The sequence below is a fragment of the Onychostruthus taczanowskii genome, unplaced genomic scaffold (genome assembly GCF_017590055.1).
Source record: "Onychostruthus taczanowskii isolate IOZ18803 unplaced genomic scaffold, ASM1759005v1 scaffold78, whole genome shotgun sequence".
Classification (NCBI taxonomy): domain Eukaryota; kingdom Metazoa; phylum Chordata; class Aves; order Passeriformes; family Passeridae; genus Onychostruthus; species Onychostruthus taczanowskii.
Genome location: NW_024505671.1, coordinates 2,695,760 through 2,713,624, shown reverse-complemented (window position 1 = coordinate 2,713,624; position 17,865 = coordinate 2,695,760). Strand labels below are relative to the sequence as shown.

The following is a 17,865-nucleotide window of genomic DNA, read 5'->3' as shown; positions in this document are numbered from 1 at the left end:
ACCCAACAGGACCCACAAGGTACACTCACCTCAAGTGCTGTGTGCAGTTTTGGTACCACAATATAAAACAGAGTTACGAGAAAGCATCCAAAGAAGGGCCATGAGGATGGTGAAGGGTCTGAGAGGAAGTTGTATAAGGAGCAGTTGAGATAATTTGCTCTGTTCAGCCTGGAGGAGAGGAGACCTTGCTGTAGTCTTCAACACCCCCACAAAGCAAAGCAGAGGAGCAGACACTGATCTCTTCACTCTTGAGACCAGTGACAGGACCTGAGAAAATGGCATGAAGCTGTGTCAGGGGAGGCTTAGATTGGATATCAGGAAAAGGTTCATCACCCAGAGGGTGCTTGGGCACTGGAACAGGCTCCCCAGGGAAGTGGTCACAGCATCAAGGCTGACCGAATTCAGCCTTGAAGTGTTTGGACAATGCTCTCAGGCACAAGGTGTGTCCTGTGCAGGGCCAGGAGTGGACTTGATTCTGATGTATCCCTTCCAACTCAGCATATTTATGATTCCAAACACTGAGGCTTTTGCTGGAGCATGCCCAGGGTGCTGCCATGGCCCAACCTGGAGACGCTGCCCTGCAGTACACGGCCTCTGAAGCGCAGGGTAACCTGCTCTGACAGCAATGGCTCCCCCAGGCCGCCCTTGACACGATTCAGAAGGCAGCAAGAGGCACCAGCTTTGCTCCTGCCTGCCTAGGGACCAAACACTCTATACTGGGTTAAGAGTACAATAAAACCTTGCCAGCTCAGGGGTGACTCAGCAGCTCGTGTGCATTACATCAAGCCCTGCACGATCAAACACACTAGCAGGGAAGTCAAGAGAAAATGAGGAAACACTTGGTTTGGGAGCTACCCGTGGCCATAATGTGGTGTTACCCCTCACAGCACTGCAGCAGGCTTATCTCCTCCTGACTGGAAAGTGCTAAAAGGGCAGGGAAAGCAAACTCCATTGACCCAGGTACTGGAGGCTTGTGAAAAAACATCTGGGGAAGATCAGCAAGTGTGCTGGCTCATGTTACTGCTAAAGGACATGCAGAGAGAGCTAACGGTGGCTGTGTTCTGACAGCTGGCAGGCACCCTCTCAGAACACCACATGAAAACCAACCAGAGGCAGCCAACAAAACCTGCAGGTATGGAGCAGCTTTTGCAGCTAAACACACAACATTATTTTCCACCACTTGGGGTGGGGGAAATCCCACACAAAGCAGGCCCTGTCAAACATGAGTGACGGCTGATGCTTTAGAGCATCACACAGGAGTTCCTAACAGATGCATAATGACTGACAAAACAAGCCTCTGAGCAAACTAATTTATGCCACCTACCTCAAGCCCTCAGCCACAGCTTTTTCACTGGTGTGTTTTATTCATTGGTCTTTATAAGATTGGGTTTAAATGCTTTTACTCTTAAAATGAAAATAAAAACAATTAGGTCATGGCAGTAACAGCAGGAGCCAATTGTGATGTGAAATGAGCTGTGTTACCTTCCTGAGACTCATCTGGAGTCATAAAACCAAAATTCAGAAAAAACTATTAATCACCACTTGCCAACGACTTCCTTTTGGTCACAGAAGTGAAAGCCCTTCCACACTAGGCAGGAAAGAGCAGCTGTGACCAAATGATGGGCAGTGCCAAGATCAGCCATTCCCTGTCAGCCCTAGGGGTGTGCCATTCCAGTGCCAGAAGACAGGATTCATAGCTCATTAACAGCTCCACAGAGAACGGGAGCATCCTGGAGTGTAGACCTGTAAACCAGTAACAAGGACACCTCCAGCTGAGGGTGATGCAATCCCTGCTCTGAAGCATTACTAATGCATTTTGTCTCAGTCTCAGGAGATGAATTTCACATGTGAAATGAAAAGATACTGAGCTGAAATCATCACACGGCAGCCCACCACCTTCTGGGCCAGTACTATGACTAGTACAACTGTTTCAAAACCCAAGAGAAAAGCACGGTTGCCATGGGGTGGCAGACTGATGAACAAGTGAGATTGAGATGCTGACTCAAGCCTTGAGCCCAAGCACTGTGTGCAATCAAGTATCAAGAGGTTCAACCCTGCTACCAAATACAGGGATTGGTCCAGGAAAAGAGCAGTACGAAAAGACAGGAAATTAAATGAAAGAGAATGAAAACCAACATGAAGCAATAGATCAGGAGATGGATGACATTTTCTATGCAACCATGTAAGACATACCTTTGCACGCCGCTTACCTTATGTCCACTTTGAACGTGGCTGGGCTCTCAAAGTTGAAGCACAAGTTTCTGAGCATGGTACAGCCATGCCTGACAGTTGTGTTGGGAGCAAATAGTAGATAATGTCAGTAGTGAAGTATCTCTCTCCATCACTCAACCCTACTGTTTTTTTCAGGAAGCACTGTGAACTGGGACACATGACAGTTGCCTTGAAAAATCATGAAGTTTGTTTCTTCAGAGCGAATTCCACACTTGCAGTGTGGAGCTTGGTGGCCACAGCTGTGGGGCTGGCAGAAAAGCACTCCCTGGTGAGATCCATCAGGGCAGCTGTAGGGTCCACTAACAAAAGGAAATTCAGCCCCTGGCCATGCTAGCTGGCTGTTCTGTTTCATTTAGTCCAGAGTGCCAGGGCCAGATGTGAAGCTCATAGGGGCAGAATGGTGGCCAGGCAGGTCAGCATTGGTTTCCTTAGGGCTTCAGAAAGTTTAAGCCATTTAATTTTAAAGTATCAAGCTCAACAGGAAAAAACCCGCCACATTACTATCATTATTAAAGAGGAAAAGCTTTTGTTATGTCCTTCAGCTCAAAAAACACTAACAAGACATTTTCTTTCTCATATACAGGGCAGCTGTGCCAAGGATTAAGAGGAGTTCCCAAAGCCAAGCATCACACTGCCTTTCCCCCCTCACCCCTTAAGCCCAGCAGCAGCTCAGTTGGAGTGACAAAGTAGGATTTTCTACTGAACAGCCTCACTTCTTCAAAACCTTAATACTCAGGAATATGTATAGTAGAAAAGATGTATGCACCTCCAAATGCTTCCTCAATTGCAGTGGAATTGCACAACAAACACTGTAAGAGGCCAGACCGCTGCTGTGGATCAGACAGACAAGGACCTGCACAACTTTCTCCAAGCTACCAAACAAGTCTGTGACAGGGCATCAAACCACAAGCCATCGAATTTCAAGCTGGGTGTCCAGTGACAGCCTCCAATATCCTCTCTATGACAGCAAATATAAACTATAGACATTGGATACCAAAAAGTTTTCCTTGCTGGCAGAAACGACGCCACATGACAATCTTTTCATGATTGTGTCAGGGATCTCTGTCAGAAGACAGTATATTCTTTCCTCAGGTTATGTTTAAATTTTATTTCTGGCCCCAAAACACAGAGGGAAGAAAAAGGCTCATGAAAAAAACCCAGAAGATAAATCCTACTTCTAACCCAAATTTGCACTGTAGCTACAGGACAGTTGAAACAAAACATAGGAAACTTCGCCTGAGTGGTTGTTCAAGTCTCTAATTAGAGATAAAGAAAACTGAAAAGACAGAGGAAGAGATGAAGGCACAGCGAATAGCAAAATCCTGGGATCACATTCTGCACACTGCCAAGGCACAAGAACAGAGCATCTTTTAGAAGCTGAGCCAGTGACACAGCAATATTGCTGAGCTGGACAAACCGAGGGCCAGGCTGGACTGGGCTTTGAGCATCCTGGTCCAGTGGAAGTTGTCCCCACCCATGGCAGAGGGAGTTGGAACTAGATGAGCTTTAAGGTCTCTTCCAACCCAAACCATTCAAAGATTCTCCAGTACCTTTGGCCAAATGCCTTTTAAGGCCTAAGTATTTCACGCTTTTTCACTATGGTCCACAGGCTCACAGCCAGCACCAGCCCCAGAGCAGTGGGATGGGACACAATGCACCCAAACATTTCCTCCTTCCGAACAGCAGCTCCCTAGATGGAGCAACAGTAGCTCTCCATGACAATAAAGGAAGACACAAAGCAAGTATAAACAAGAGCACAGCTACAAAAAGATTCTGTAAAAAAATAAATCCACCCATCCACCCAATTCTGTTCTATACAGGATACAACCCGTGAAATAGCAAATATTAAAAATAAACTAAAAAGCCAAAATGACAATGAAAAAAGGGCCCCCAACTTACTATTTACAGCTAACTATGAAGTACAGAGCTGCTACCATGAATAAGTAGATTGTAAGCAAAATGTTTTTTTTATATCAGCTGATAAGTGACATCACGTACATGCAAACATTACAAGCTTTGCTTGTCATCTTAGATCAACATAAAACCTCTATAGAACAAATTCTTTAAATAAAGTTTTTGGGACGATAGCTTTTGTCATTAAGTTTTCATTACAAACATACATTAACTCTCTCCTCTGAATCATGTTTCCTGTCACTCAGAAGAGCTAACATTCATTAACCTCTTTCAAACTCACTTCTAGATTTACCACCCAAATTAGGAAACACCACTTTTACGGGTTTATTGTTGCAGTATGATGCTACAAAGCTAACCCAGAATTAATAATGCATGGGCTGTTCTTTTGAGAGTACAAAGTTTCTCTTTTAAGGAATCAGTGTCCAACCTCCAAAACCACAGAGGCTGAATAACCCCTTTTACATGCAGGCACCAATTCCCTTTTGTGAGTAAGCAGCTGTGTACTAGTCAGATGAGGAACTCCAGGGACTCACTTCCAACTGTCCTTCCCTCAGGAAAGCCTTGTGAATTTTTCCTTGGCACATATTGAAACGTGGCAAGCGCAAGACCTCAGCAGACAATGGAGACTTGACTGTCCTGCCAGCAGATGCAGTGGTGACACCAGCATTTCTCTCACGTAATGTCCCAAGTTCCTGACTCCAACAAACCCTATCGAGCTCTGAGGCCTTCTGCTTGCCACATTTTATTTTGCACGTTACAGCTGGGTTCAGAGAAAGCAACACCACCTGCTGCTGTACACGGAGAACACAGCATTCCTCAGTCCATTTCCTTGATGTCTCCAACACAGCATTCTTTAGGCTTGGACCTTCAATCACTTGCAAGGGGAACCTGAATTTAGGTAAAGTTTATAGCCTTTATAAGCTGATAAAGTCTCCTGATATCTACTGATACTAAAACCACATTAAAATGCTTAATATGCAGCATCTCCATTTGTTACCGCATCAGCTACATCAAAATTATTTTGGCACCATGCTCCTGTAAATGGTGTGAAAAAAAGCAGTCACAGAATTCAAACTGTAACAATGCACCCCCTTAAAAAGTGGAACTGGTTTTTAAATCAACTTCAAATGCTTTAGTACTTTAATTGAGATGTTACTTTTCACCTTTAAAATCTGCACTCACATGTGATATGACAGGGTTTTGTTATTTTAAATGAACTCGCAAATCATAGGCAGTTTGAACCCCTGTAGATAATCAATCATTTTGACTCAAAGTCCTCTGGAAGTACACACGGGTATCTGCAAATCAAATCCGAAGAGAACAGGACACTGGGAAAAATAATCAGCTAAACTCATGCCTGCAGCAGCACTGCACTGGCTGAAGATTGTTACATTTTGATTAAATATTAAAAAATCTTTGCATTTGTGATGAAAGCATAATTATATGCACTGCTGGAAATCAACACGTCTGAAGTCTTGACTGAAGCAAGAATTTCTGAGACTTTTACTCAGTGCTGTCTCTGAAGGCAGCACTGTTTGAGTTCTACCGTAGATGCCATCCACACATAACTCTTAAAGAAAAAAAAACAAATTAAAACTAAAGAATCATCAAAAAGTCAAAATTGAGTCTGATCATAGAATTTTCAATGTTCACCACCACTCCCAATTGCTCCTGTAGCATTTAAGCTTGTTATAGAGCCTGAAGCTCCCACACATTTCATACTAACTCTTCCTGTTCTCTCTCCATACTTTTAAAGTAGTTTACACAAAATATGAACCTCACAAGGCATTCTGGACTACATAAAATCAAAGACTGTTCCTCAAAATTAGCAATAAAAGAGCTACTCAAGCAGTCAGGCTTGAAAAAGGAATGCACTGTAATTATTCTACTCTGTGCCAATAAAAGTAATCTAAAGTTTAATTTGTATTTTCTCTTCAACTGATCAGGGCATTTTTAACAAATATGAGACAAAATATCAAATTATTTTCTTGCTAAAGTTAGAATTAAACATAAGTAATAACTGTTGCACATTCACATGCTGCACTACACATTGTGTTAACTGTACTGAAAAGTTTCTGCCACTGCTTTGTAGCAATACTCCCATTTTAGAATACCAAGGAGTATTGAAAAGAGTAAATAGTAGATTACAATAGATGACTTTTCTCTAATATTTCTTCTACACCTTCAATCAAGTCTTCCTTTAATTTGTGTCCAGGCTCCAATATACATTCAAGTGAGAGGATTTTGACTGAAGGAATATAGCACTGATAAGGACACTTTTCCTGCAGTCTTCTACGAAACACGCTGAAGGTAGACATTTCAAGACCATAAAACTGATTAAATTCACATAAATAAAGCAAATAGGCATGAATACTGACCACACAGTTTTAAAGCCAATCTATCACTAGCTTGAGACTGAAGATACTGAATCTCACAATTAAACTGAATTTCACGGGTGCCACACCTGGCCACGCTCCTGGACAACAGAATAGCTCTACTGATTGGAAACTGCACAAGACAAACATTTTTCTAATACATCTAGAAAGTAGCAAGGTGAACTGAAGTCAGTTCCACAGAGCTGATGTCACACAGCAGCCCAGTCAGTACCAGCTCTGTTTCGCTGCTACATTTCTAAAGTTACCCCAGTTCTGCAACTTGACCAAGTGATAATCTTAAGCATTCACAAAAAATAAACAGGAGCATCTCTGAAAGCCAAGCCAAGAAGGGTACTCCCTTCCTGTCCATATGTACTTTTTTGTTTTTACAGAGATCCCTGACAAAAACAGTACAGGAAAGTAAAAATCATAAATCAGCATCCAAGATAAAGTACTGATCTAAAAACACAAGCTGCAAGTACTTATTGTTTTATGTTCCACAAGGGAAAAAAAATCCAGCAGTGACATCTAGTTCTAGTTCATCCCTCAAACCGAAACCCATGACACACTACACTGATATGCCACTATCTGATGATATATGTGACCTGAAGTACACAAAGAACATAAAACTCTTGAAGGGGAAGGTAAAAGTCTGGAATAGACACTGGAAACATAATTTCTCTTATCCCACTGTTTCAGGATCAGTTACTGAAAAGGCTGTCCAATACAAACTCATGTTGAGCAGATGGCTCTGCACACCTAGTTGGAGCAAGGATGTAAGTATTTTTTTCCCTCTGAAAATAAACACTCAAATTCAGGGAAAAGATTAATTATGCATTTCATAGAATGAGCAGGATTCCATCTCACCTGTTTCTCCAAATATGCTCTTTCCATCCCTCAGCTGACTGGTGTTTCCATTATAAATTCAGTTGCCCCACTCACTCCAACCACTATTTCTCATGTTGCAGATTATGGCCCACTAGTTGAATAATATGCATTAAGGATTTTTTTTTTCTGGATCTGTAGCTAATTTTTTTTTTGCTAAATCAGTTTATGGATGTCCCCTGAAGGCCTTTTATACAGCATAACTATGTCTCAGGAAAGCTCAATTCCACATAACAAATATCTGCTTTGACAGGGTCCATGTGGGAAAGACACGTCAAGAACACTCCACAACTCACAGCATTTATATCCATAGCACCAAGATACCAGTTTAACCATATTCATCCTTAAACTGTGCTTATATCAACATAAGTTCGTCATCTGTCACCACAAAGCAGTTGCCCATTTTGATTTAGAAAAACATTTTAAAAATCATAAACTGCAGAAGCAGGAAGTAAAAAGAGGCTGTGTCTAGCTTACTGCTTTATGAATAAATGAGTGGGTCTTGGTCAGAAAACAATCTTGTCAGTGCAACTTTACGAAATACATTCCTTATGCTCACTGAATTGGAATTAAACAGAGTAATGACAGGAGAGACAATGTTCAACAAAACAAAGGCTTAAATAAAAACTCTGTCAGAAGAAATCAGCCTACTTTTAATACTGTTAATGCCTATTGTTCTGTTGAGTATTCTGTTGCTCCACAGCATGGAAAAAGCAAACAAATCACAAAAGAAAACATTAGAATATATTTTTTTTTAATTTTTATAAATAACTTATCTGTTACAAAGGCAGTTTACCCAACTAAATCATAAAACCATCAACTCAAGATATCCAAATTAGGTTTTATTAATAAACAGGTAAAAACTGATTTGTCAATCTTCACATAGAACTGCAGATGAAGCTGAAAAACAAGGCCTCATTTTATAAACAAAATGTGTTGAATGCAAGTGCTTTGGGTCTACTGCCTAATTACCTGGGATTGACATTTTCTTCCCACATAAAAAAAATTGCAAAGCCTTCAAAACAAAGGCCTCTGTGCATTCACATAGATCACTTGTAAAACTCCTAATAAAAGTGTCCACTGGCAGATGTTTACAGTGGGTGACAGTCTACTTTGTCTCTTGCTACATGGCTAGCACTCCCTCCAGCCTCATGCTAAGTGCTGCTGCTACATAATTCTTTGTGTGCCGTTTTTCATGCAGATTGTACTGGAATTCCATTTCCTTGATCTCAGTTACATACATCCCCGACCATGTGAGTATTTTCCTTAAAAAAATAGATCATCAAAATAAAAGAGATGCTTGAGGTTGCTTCAGTGTTCAAGTCTGTCTGATTTCTCTTTTCCAGCCTTTATTTCAGTTGTCCTAAATATTGCTATCCTTGTTTTCTATAAATACGAGACTTCACCACAAAGTCATGTTTAGAAACTGGCTGCCAAAACAGGAAAGCATTTAAAGTCCTTGAACAAAGCCGTACGATGCTGCTGCTGTTGATTTTGGCACTTTATGTATTTCCCCAATGAATCTCTCTTCAGGAGTCTGCAAGACACCCAGCAGATGAAGCAAGCTTAACTCAGATGCTGATCTGTTGGTGGGTTGAAAGCTTCCTAGTATAAAGTTTCCTCACACCAGACAAAATGCTCCCTTTGTGTCACCCACCGTAAAACTCAGTGCACAGAGTGAACTATATGCATAACTCTTCCAACTTTTCCTGCACTTTTACCATGCTGCATCTGCAGGTCTTCACAGATCATCAGCATTTACAAGAGCAATGTACAGAACGAGCAGAGGAAAGCTATTTTGTGCATAGTTTCTTACTAATGCTCTTATTTTAAGGCATTGCTTTTCTCAGATAAAAGCTTAAAAAAGGGGACATGATCGTGCTAAATCACTTAAAGGGAAAAAAAGAAAGTTAACAAAAAGACTATTACACTATACATACAGAAGTACAAGAAAATAATAAAGGTGAGGAAAAGAAATCACTTAAAGCAGGCTCTAGAGCTATGTACAGTAGGAAAAGCTTTGGGGTATTTCACTGTGTGTGTTGTACAGACAACGCATGCAGTTTTTCCTTTTCATCTTTAGATGTGATTGTACTGATTTCTGGCTTCACAGAGATGTTTTCAGGGAAGACAAGGCAAAGAGTACCACTGATTTGTGAAGTTCTTCCCTTTATCAAAGGCACTATGTGGCAGCAAACAGTTTAAATATTTAAACCTTGTTCCTTTTAAGATCTCCTTTGTGCATGTAGTGTTTCACTGAAAGCTCTGAAAACAAAAACACTAGCACTCTATTCCTTTCCCCTGTCAAAATTCAGTAGTGACATCGGGGCAGAGAAGAGGATGGGCAACACCCAGGCACTGAACACGGTGTGTGTTACTGGTAATACTGTACATGGTTCAGACAGCTGCCGAGTCTCTCAGCAGATCGCCCTTCAGCCAATCAGCGTCAACTGCCTGTGACACAACTCTGAGGTATTGCTTGCTCTGTGGGCTGACATTTAACAATAGCAAAAAACCATCTTGTCACACCTTCCATTTTACAAAATCCTATGCATAAATGCTTTTTTTGCCCCCCAATGCCTGGACAATTCCGTGTACGTTTGCTATGGTTCTACAGAAGGTAACGGGCCTGTTGGCTCAGAAATGCCTGGGCATTTCACACTGTTCACAGCGATTTAAGGCCGGATGATTTAAAAAAGTACAGGCAGTACAACTCCACTGAGCTCCCTCATCTTCATCTGTGTCTGGAACAGTCTTTGGTGTTTTCACAATGGACCTCTGATCTGTGACATGGAAGAAATAAGATAAGCAGTTACTAACTGAAAACAGCATGGAAAGAATTTTGAGATTTTTTTTCCAGTAACTGAGAACTATCTTGTTCCTCTAAGAACAGCATAGTTACTAAAAGTGACAGAAGCAGGTTTTTACCACCCCCTTAATTACAGCTTGATTGTAGGTCAGCCAAAAGGCTCAAGGTAAAAGTACAAAAATCAAGTTTCCCATCCCTTAACTCTGCTTTTTTCCCTTTCTTCCCTCAGTTAAAAGCTACCACATAAAAAGGAGATAAAATTTGCAGATTAATCAGCACAGGAAACATGGACAAGATTTAGAAGTCTGAAGTCTATGAAGTGGTCTAAAATTAATTTTGACATGACGTACGTGCTTTGTAACCCTCTGACATGCCAAACTTTTTGATTCTAGAAAGAAGGTAGCAGTTCTTCAAGCCAGCTCAGCAGGCAGATGTACTGAAGAAAAACCATTGCCTGGCTGTCATGCTACAGAGTAATCAGCTATACCAACACATCTTTTTGCATGATGTGTTAGACAATAATCTTCAACTATTTTAAAAGAGAAAAGAAGAAGAGAGAAAAGGAATGAAAAGGATGAAAAGAGAGATGAGTGACTTCTGAAGTTAAGGGTTCCCTGGTTTAGGCAACCGCAAAATTCTTTCAGCCCATTATTTCATCTGGAAAACATCTCATCAGCAACGGCAATTGCTGCGAAATGACAGCAAGAGCTCCAGAAGTACAACAGTACTTCTGATCACAGGTCCAAGAATTATTTTTGTTCTTTTGTGAACAGCAGTAACTCTGCTTTAAGTCAAAGCCTACATAATAGTTAAATTGAAGCTTAAAAAAATGAAGTTAAAATTACAGTTAGTGAAGAACTAAGATACAGCAGTGATACTTTAAAAAAAAAAAGAAGAAAAGAAAGATAATTGATAGAAGGAATTTAGAGCTTTATAAACCAGACAGGGTCAATTTTGTATTTTCAAAACAGTTTGAATGAAACACTTAAATTTGTGAGTACCTAAAAGATAAGCCAATAGAAATGTTGACAACTAGTCAAAGAAAAGTAATTTAAGTTTTCTTCTTTGATAGGTTAGTTTTTATTTATTATAAAAGGAATTACATAATTGACAGAACTTACAAGTTCTTCATGGTTCCGTTGTAAAATGTGTCTAATAGGAATTTGTATGAAAATTTGTAGAATTTTCACTACCAGCTCAGGTAACAAAGGATAAAAAGTGCTTTTATAATGCATGAAAAACAATATCAGTTTAGAAGTGTTGCAAAAGATCTACAGGACAAAAAGTTCAATTTATCCACACTATTTCACAATGCAGAACTGTCAGAAACCTCCAAGATGATATTCTTAACAACAGTTACTGCACACTCCAAGGACAATTAAACACACACATCTATATTATGTGGAGAACTTCCAGAACAGAAAGACTGCACAGAAACACCTGTGGATTATCTCCATGTTTCATGAGGTGGTCTGCCTAAAGTCATAGAATAATGACGTTCCAAACAAGCTGAATTCATTCTCTGCTTTATGTAAAACACAAGAGGCAATTGTTCTGCTTTGTTTAACATCCTGAGAGGAAAAAGCAAGTAATGTGCACACTAATGGTAAGTAGAATGCTTAAGAGTGGCTAATACTCAGCAATACTGACTGCCCTACTGCTCTGCACTACCTTCCTGTTCAGCTACCTAGAACTATAATTACCAATAGTCAGAAGAGGCTTTCATGTAACTTGCTAATACAAATTCTACAGTAACCATGAATTCCAGTGAGGGTAACCAACCTGAGTTGTTACTACATGTAAGTAAATCTATTCTTTGCTATGGATGATGGTGAAGGCACATCTAAATGAGTTTCACTGGTCCCTAAGCAATGTACCTCATGGTCATTTTTAGAGAAAGATGGATGCTTCCACTACATAAACTGCCTTACAATACATCATCCATCTTTAACATAACCCATTTAATATACTTCTCTTTCCTGAATGTATGAAGAGAGGAAACAAGAGCAAACGGAAGCATACTTACTGCCAATACAAATAAAATGCAAGGTTTGTATGCTTTTGAAGTAATCTATTTCAATTCAACAGTTAAACAAGATTTGTTAATTAGAACTTGATATTAGATACAAACCAGGTATTTGTATCAAATCCAAATTTTATCAATACAATACCTTTGGGTTTTGGTGGCACGGGACCAAGAAATCCAATATTATCGTAAAAATTATGAATAGCGCTGGGATTAAAATGTGGTCCTAAAAATAAAAAAAAAAAAAAGTGCAGCAGTTTAAAAAAATAAACTTGAGTAGGGAGGCATATCAGTTTTTTCTGGCAGTAATTCTGTAACAAAACTATTATTCATTTACCACCTTTTATATCGAGGTGTCAATACAGACCTAAGTGAGATATCAGTGATTTCAACAACACACCTTAACAAACTTATTGCCCAAAATATGCAGTATAAAGTAAAGTCAGAGACAAGATTTAGCAAACTATACTCCTTTAAAGGTATCTTTTTCTGCCACTCTTTAAGATAATTTTGTTAGTAAATCCTACCTGACTTTTTCTAAATTGCAACTATACTCAGAGATTTCTTACCTACTATGCAGTGTATTATACATGCTTAAAATTAAAACTCAAGAGGAAACTATAAAAGCAATTTACTGTAACAAGTAAAAAAAAAAAAATCACCCACTACCCACTATTCACTCTATTTAAGGTAAGGTTTCTAGCGTAGCATTACACTCAGCACACCTGTCTGCCTTCTCCTGAACTGCAGGTACACTGTCTGAAACAGAACTTTTGTGGCTCATGTCCCAGCTGATCTAACAGCTCACTGCTTCTGAAAATGAGAAGTATCAATTTCTTCCCTCTCACTATCTCAGTTCTCCCTTCCTGTGCCTCTCCCTCCCATCAGCTATAACAAGCTTTTCCAGCAATGCAAGTTTTAGCTTGGCTTGTGAACAGAATCAACTCTGCAAAGGGTCTAAAAAACTAATACAGAGCCAGAGCTCAGTAAATGGCAAGAGAGAGAAGCAGGAGGAGAGAGGGTTTCTTGTTGGCAGTTCTTGAACTGGCTCAGCTGTCTCGTAATTTCACCCCCATGACCAAAGGCTGTGACCCTGCAGACAAGGAAAGCAGAGAGCACACTGGAAGTTACAACCACACTTTGTATTTGCTAACTTTAGAGGCTAAATACAGACAGAGGTGGAAGACAAAAGAGAGAGATGAACAGATAGGTAGAGATGCATCATTCAAAAAACTTCCTCTTTTCTTTGATACTCAGATAATCACATTCCCCCTCACACCCAGCATTTAATAAATAAATGGCATCACAACTTCTCTCTTCTGAGCCAAGTATGAAATAGGAATGACTGTGGAATTAGGAAGTCATATGGCCAACAAAAACATCAGGCTTTAAAGACAGTTACTGCCATGGTTTCACTCAAACTAATGTGATGATTTTTCAAAAAGCATATATCCATCATTTATGACACAGACTTTTTTGAAACATGTGGACAGTGAAAAAAAATCAACATTTACAGTTACTGATGTACTAAGACATACTGTACCTCTTGCTTGAAAAAGATCAATCTCTTTGGTTAGGCAATCTATGTCTATCTGCAGCTGTCTGTTACAACTTCTTAACTGTTGCATTTCTTCCAGCTGAAAAAATAAATCTGCCTGTTAGACTAATTTCCCCAGTTTATGAACAATTATCATTCACGCACAGGTAGACAACATTTAATTATTTCACAAATGATGATATAAGAATCTTCCCTAATGACCACCTTTCTTTTAATCCAAGCATAATCTTAGAAAAAGCTTCCAGATCTACTGAATAGTTCTCTCTCATCAGACTTCAGAGTGGACTGAACAATTCCAATCTTCAGTCAGGGCACAGCCAGTGGTCTGGTCCAGATCAATGGATGATCATCTATCACTGAAAACTGGTGCATTAATCGGTTTCTTTGAGCTCAGTATATGCAACAAGACCAAAAAGCACTTGGTGTGATAACAGTATGAGTATTAACTTGTAAGGACTATCACATCAAACCTTTAGCGACTGCCTTTAAAAACAATACTTCTCAAAGCAATTAGCAAACTGCAAGGTTGTGGTTAAATGACACATTTTTAGTCCTTACTCTAAATTCCACTGTTCACCATCTTAATTCTAACTATACTGCCTGTCCCTAGCATATTGTCAATATATGAACAAGTCTTCCTTCAGTTTATTATGACAGACCACACCTGTGGTTTAGGTTTATACCCTACAGACGTTTCAACTTACTGATGGAATTTGGGAAACAGAATTCGATCTTTTCAGGCGCCTTCGTGTTAGATTATTCTCCATTTCATTGACCTCTGATTTTAGTTTATCCAACTTTTTCTTTTGAACCTCAAGTTCTCGTTGAAGTCGCTCCATCCTGGCCTTCTGGTGTACCAGTAAAGCTGCAATACATAAAGTCCCATTTTATCTACTTTATTATCCTTCACATGGCAACATCAGATTAAGATGCAAGTTAGTACTCTTTTGGGAAAAAACAGAAAAAAACACTGCTACAGACTGCTTTTTCAATTTCCTCACAAGAAAATCTCTGCCATAGGACAGAAAGTGTTGTATTTTTAAAAAACAGCACAAGCTAACTACAGACAAGCAAATATGAGAAAGCCATACAAGGTAATAAACAGCCATGCAAAATTTAACTGTAATCTGTAAAAACCTACAAGACTAACTACCCAAAGGCAGGAACAAATATTTATTTGTGTAATCATCTTAACCACTGTAAAACAGGTAGCATGAAGAGGATTTCAGACAATTGCAATATGGAGCACTACATATGCTTATTAGAATTAGGATTGGATCCAGTGTTCATCATAGTACGAGTACCTCAAGTGAAACCAAACCAGAAATAAGCACACCACTAGCAAACTGTGATATTTGTCAAAAGCTGGACTGTATGCCACTTTACCCCTAAACTGTAGTGCAGAACCATTAGCTCAGCTTCTAATTTCTAACACTGGTTACTATTTGTAAAGCAAAAGGCACAAGGAGACCTAATTTAGAAACAATGAAGTTAGCAAAATTTCAGTTTTAAACCAGTTTTTTAAAGGTATAAAGAACCTAAGTAGCAGATGACACAAATTCATACAATCGAATGAGTTTATTTCACTGAAGGCAGGTTTACTATTAAATATCATCACAAAAGCAGATATTACTGTTCAAAGTAATAATCACCTTCTATAAAATGTATTTAATTAAATAAACCAAAGAATAATATTAATTTCTGCACAGCCATTCATTCATCCATTAAGCTAGTAATTCATTTAAACTGTGATAATTTTCACAGACTATGAATACTTTTATATCACCCAGGAAATTATAAAGAAGCAGCAATAACAAGATATTTTAAAAAGACTGAATTTGCCTCACAAAGTCTTTAAACCAAATTCTAGCTGGAACATGTTGTTTAATTTCTCACAATTTCTTCAGGTACCAAAATATCAGAAGCACTCAAATCTGGTTTCCCAAATAGCAGCAGAGGGGAAAAAAAAAAACCCACATCAAAAAGATGGAACACTCCACATTTCTGGCAAGCAGAGCTGTCTTCTCCTGCAGATCCTGCCTGCTCATTCACTCACCATTGCATTTTGTCTTCCAGAGGTTCTTTAAAAGGAGGAACCATGCCAAACTATTTCTGAACAGTGTTACAGACCATACTGAGATCCAGCCTAGGCTTTTGAGTCACAAGTGTTCGCAAGATACTGAAATGACACCTAGATTCTGCTAAGTTTTATTCAAATCCCAGAAGTTTTCATAAACAGACACCTTTACTTTGGGTCACAGTAGTTGCACTACAGTAAAAATTGCAGCTGTGCTAATATGCAAAATAAAAACATAACTGAAATCTCAGTATAAAGATTTTTGTCAAAGACTTGGAATTATCAGGTAAGTAATGTCAACAGACAGCCTCTCCTCTTGAAAGGCCTTTTACAAACAGCAAATGAAGCTGCAAGTCTAAAGAAAGGAAATCAAAGACTACTTTTCCTCTATTGTGGTAGAGTGTACAAGCCCTTTTCCTTTCTACATTGTATTTCCACTTTTAGACAGTCTCTTCTGTTTTCATTACCTTGGTAAGCCTGCTGAGGCAACACAGCCATGCCCTACTGCCCAGACCCAGAACTCTTCAGACCTGTCAAACTGTGGGTGCAGGCTGCTGGCAAGTAGCCAGTGCTGCTGGATGTGGCAGGTGAGGAGCATTGTTACCAGAATATCAGGTTATATGGCATGGCATGGTCTCAAGAGTTCAACTATGACCAAAACTTTGCCTGTGCATCCCTCATCTCCTTTCTTGAGCTACTCTTGTAAAGTAAAAGAACCCACAATTTCCCATTTTGATGTTCTCCCATTGTGAGGTTTAGAAATTCAGCTGTCAGTATGGAACTGTACAAGGAGGAGAAGGCACTGATGGATGCCCCCAGCATTATTATATGCTTTTCATTTTCATGTCACGTCTGGAAAGTCATGAACTTTATTCTCCTAGGAACTTTGTGACTATCATCTCACAATTTCAAATCTCAACAGGTTTTAAAAATTACCATTGTGATTAAAGAAGAATCACTTGATACTGCTGTGCTATCCTTCTACTATTAAAAGTAACTTTGACAAGGAACTTGAAAGAGACTGGTGTAAGTGGAGACTTTCATACACAATTTGGTAATTTTACTTTAATACCAATTTGGTAGCTGCAGGAAAACAATGGTGAGGGGAAGACAAAACCCTCCCTGTATTTCAGTGTCGTATTTATGAATGGAAAGTGGCAATTGAAGTATTCAGCTCCCTCTAGTGTTGCTCAGAGCAATGAAAACGTTCAGAAAAACATTGCAGTTTAACTTCTTAGTTAAGTGCAAACAGGGTATTTGGCACATTTAATTTTTTAGTTTGTTTTTTCTTACACTTCTGCACGCTTCCATTCAGCAGAGTGCAGTACACTTCAATGCTCTGGCAGATGTCACTGTTTCCTCTGACATCCAAAGTGCACGTTTTTTGCATAAAAGCGGTATATCACTATAATTACAGGAAGGAGCATGAAAGTCTGGAGGACAAAAGTTCACTCTTCCTCTCCCAGCGACCTTCTGAGTTGGGCGCTAAATATACCTTTAAGTTTGTAAATGTATGCATAATTGTTTTCTCAAAGACTCTGTGAATGTGAATTTTAATGTTAGTGTCTTTTGTTATTTTAAGTGTTTCTAAGATAAATTCTAATCTAGGAATACAACAATTTCACCCTATCCTATAGACCTATGCATTTTTTAAATCTTTTAGTTTGTCAGATGTGGAGGAGATTTCTGGCAATGTAATTACACTGTGGCAGGAGGTTCATGAGAGTCTCAAAACACACTTATGCTTGTGCATGTTTTCTAAACCCGTATTTGAAGCTGCACAGAATTCAGTCATCTGATATGCAACTTCAATAGTTCAAACTGCTTTTTTTTTTGTTCTCGCTTTTCAATACTCCACCTAATTTTTTAAAAAGAACATCAGTGAAGAGTGGAGCCTGATACACAGAGCCAAATATATGGTGGTATTTTTTCTTAGACCACACGATGCAACGGGCTCAGAGCCCCTGGGTGCATAGGCCACAGCTGTAT

General features: G+C 39.3%; 1 protein-coding gene across 4 annotated transcripts in view; it reads right to left on the bottom strand.

The window, feature by feature from the left end:
• Positions 1–8,143: 8,143 nt before the first annotated feature.
• Positions 8,144–17,865, bottom strand: part of TAB2 (TGF-beta activated kinase 1 (MAP3K7) binding protein 2) — a 61,737-nt gene continuing 52,015 nt past the window's right edge. For 3 of the 4 annotated variants that reach the window (XM_041423478.1, XM_041423475.1, XM_041423476.1), the window contains 4 exons: positions 14,504–14,664; positions 13,785–13,878; positions 12,387–12,467; positions 8,144–10,189 (listed from right to left, as the gene is read on the bottom strand). In XM_041423478.1, the coding sequence (XP_041279412.1) occupies positions 10,044–10,189; positions 12,387–12,467; positions 13,785–13,878; positions 14,504–14,664 (482 nt within the window). In that variant the 3' untranslated portion in view covers positions 8,144–10,043. Of the gene's footprint in view, positions 10,190–12,386; positions 12,468–12,490; positions 13,335–13,784; positions 13,879–14,503; positions 14,665–17,865 lie in introns of those variants that run through there. The other variant, XM_041423477.1, reaches the window with a different exon arrangement.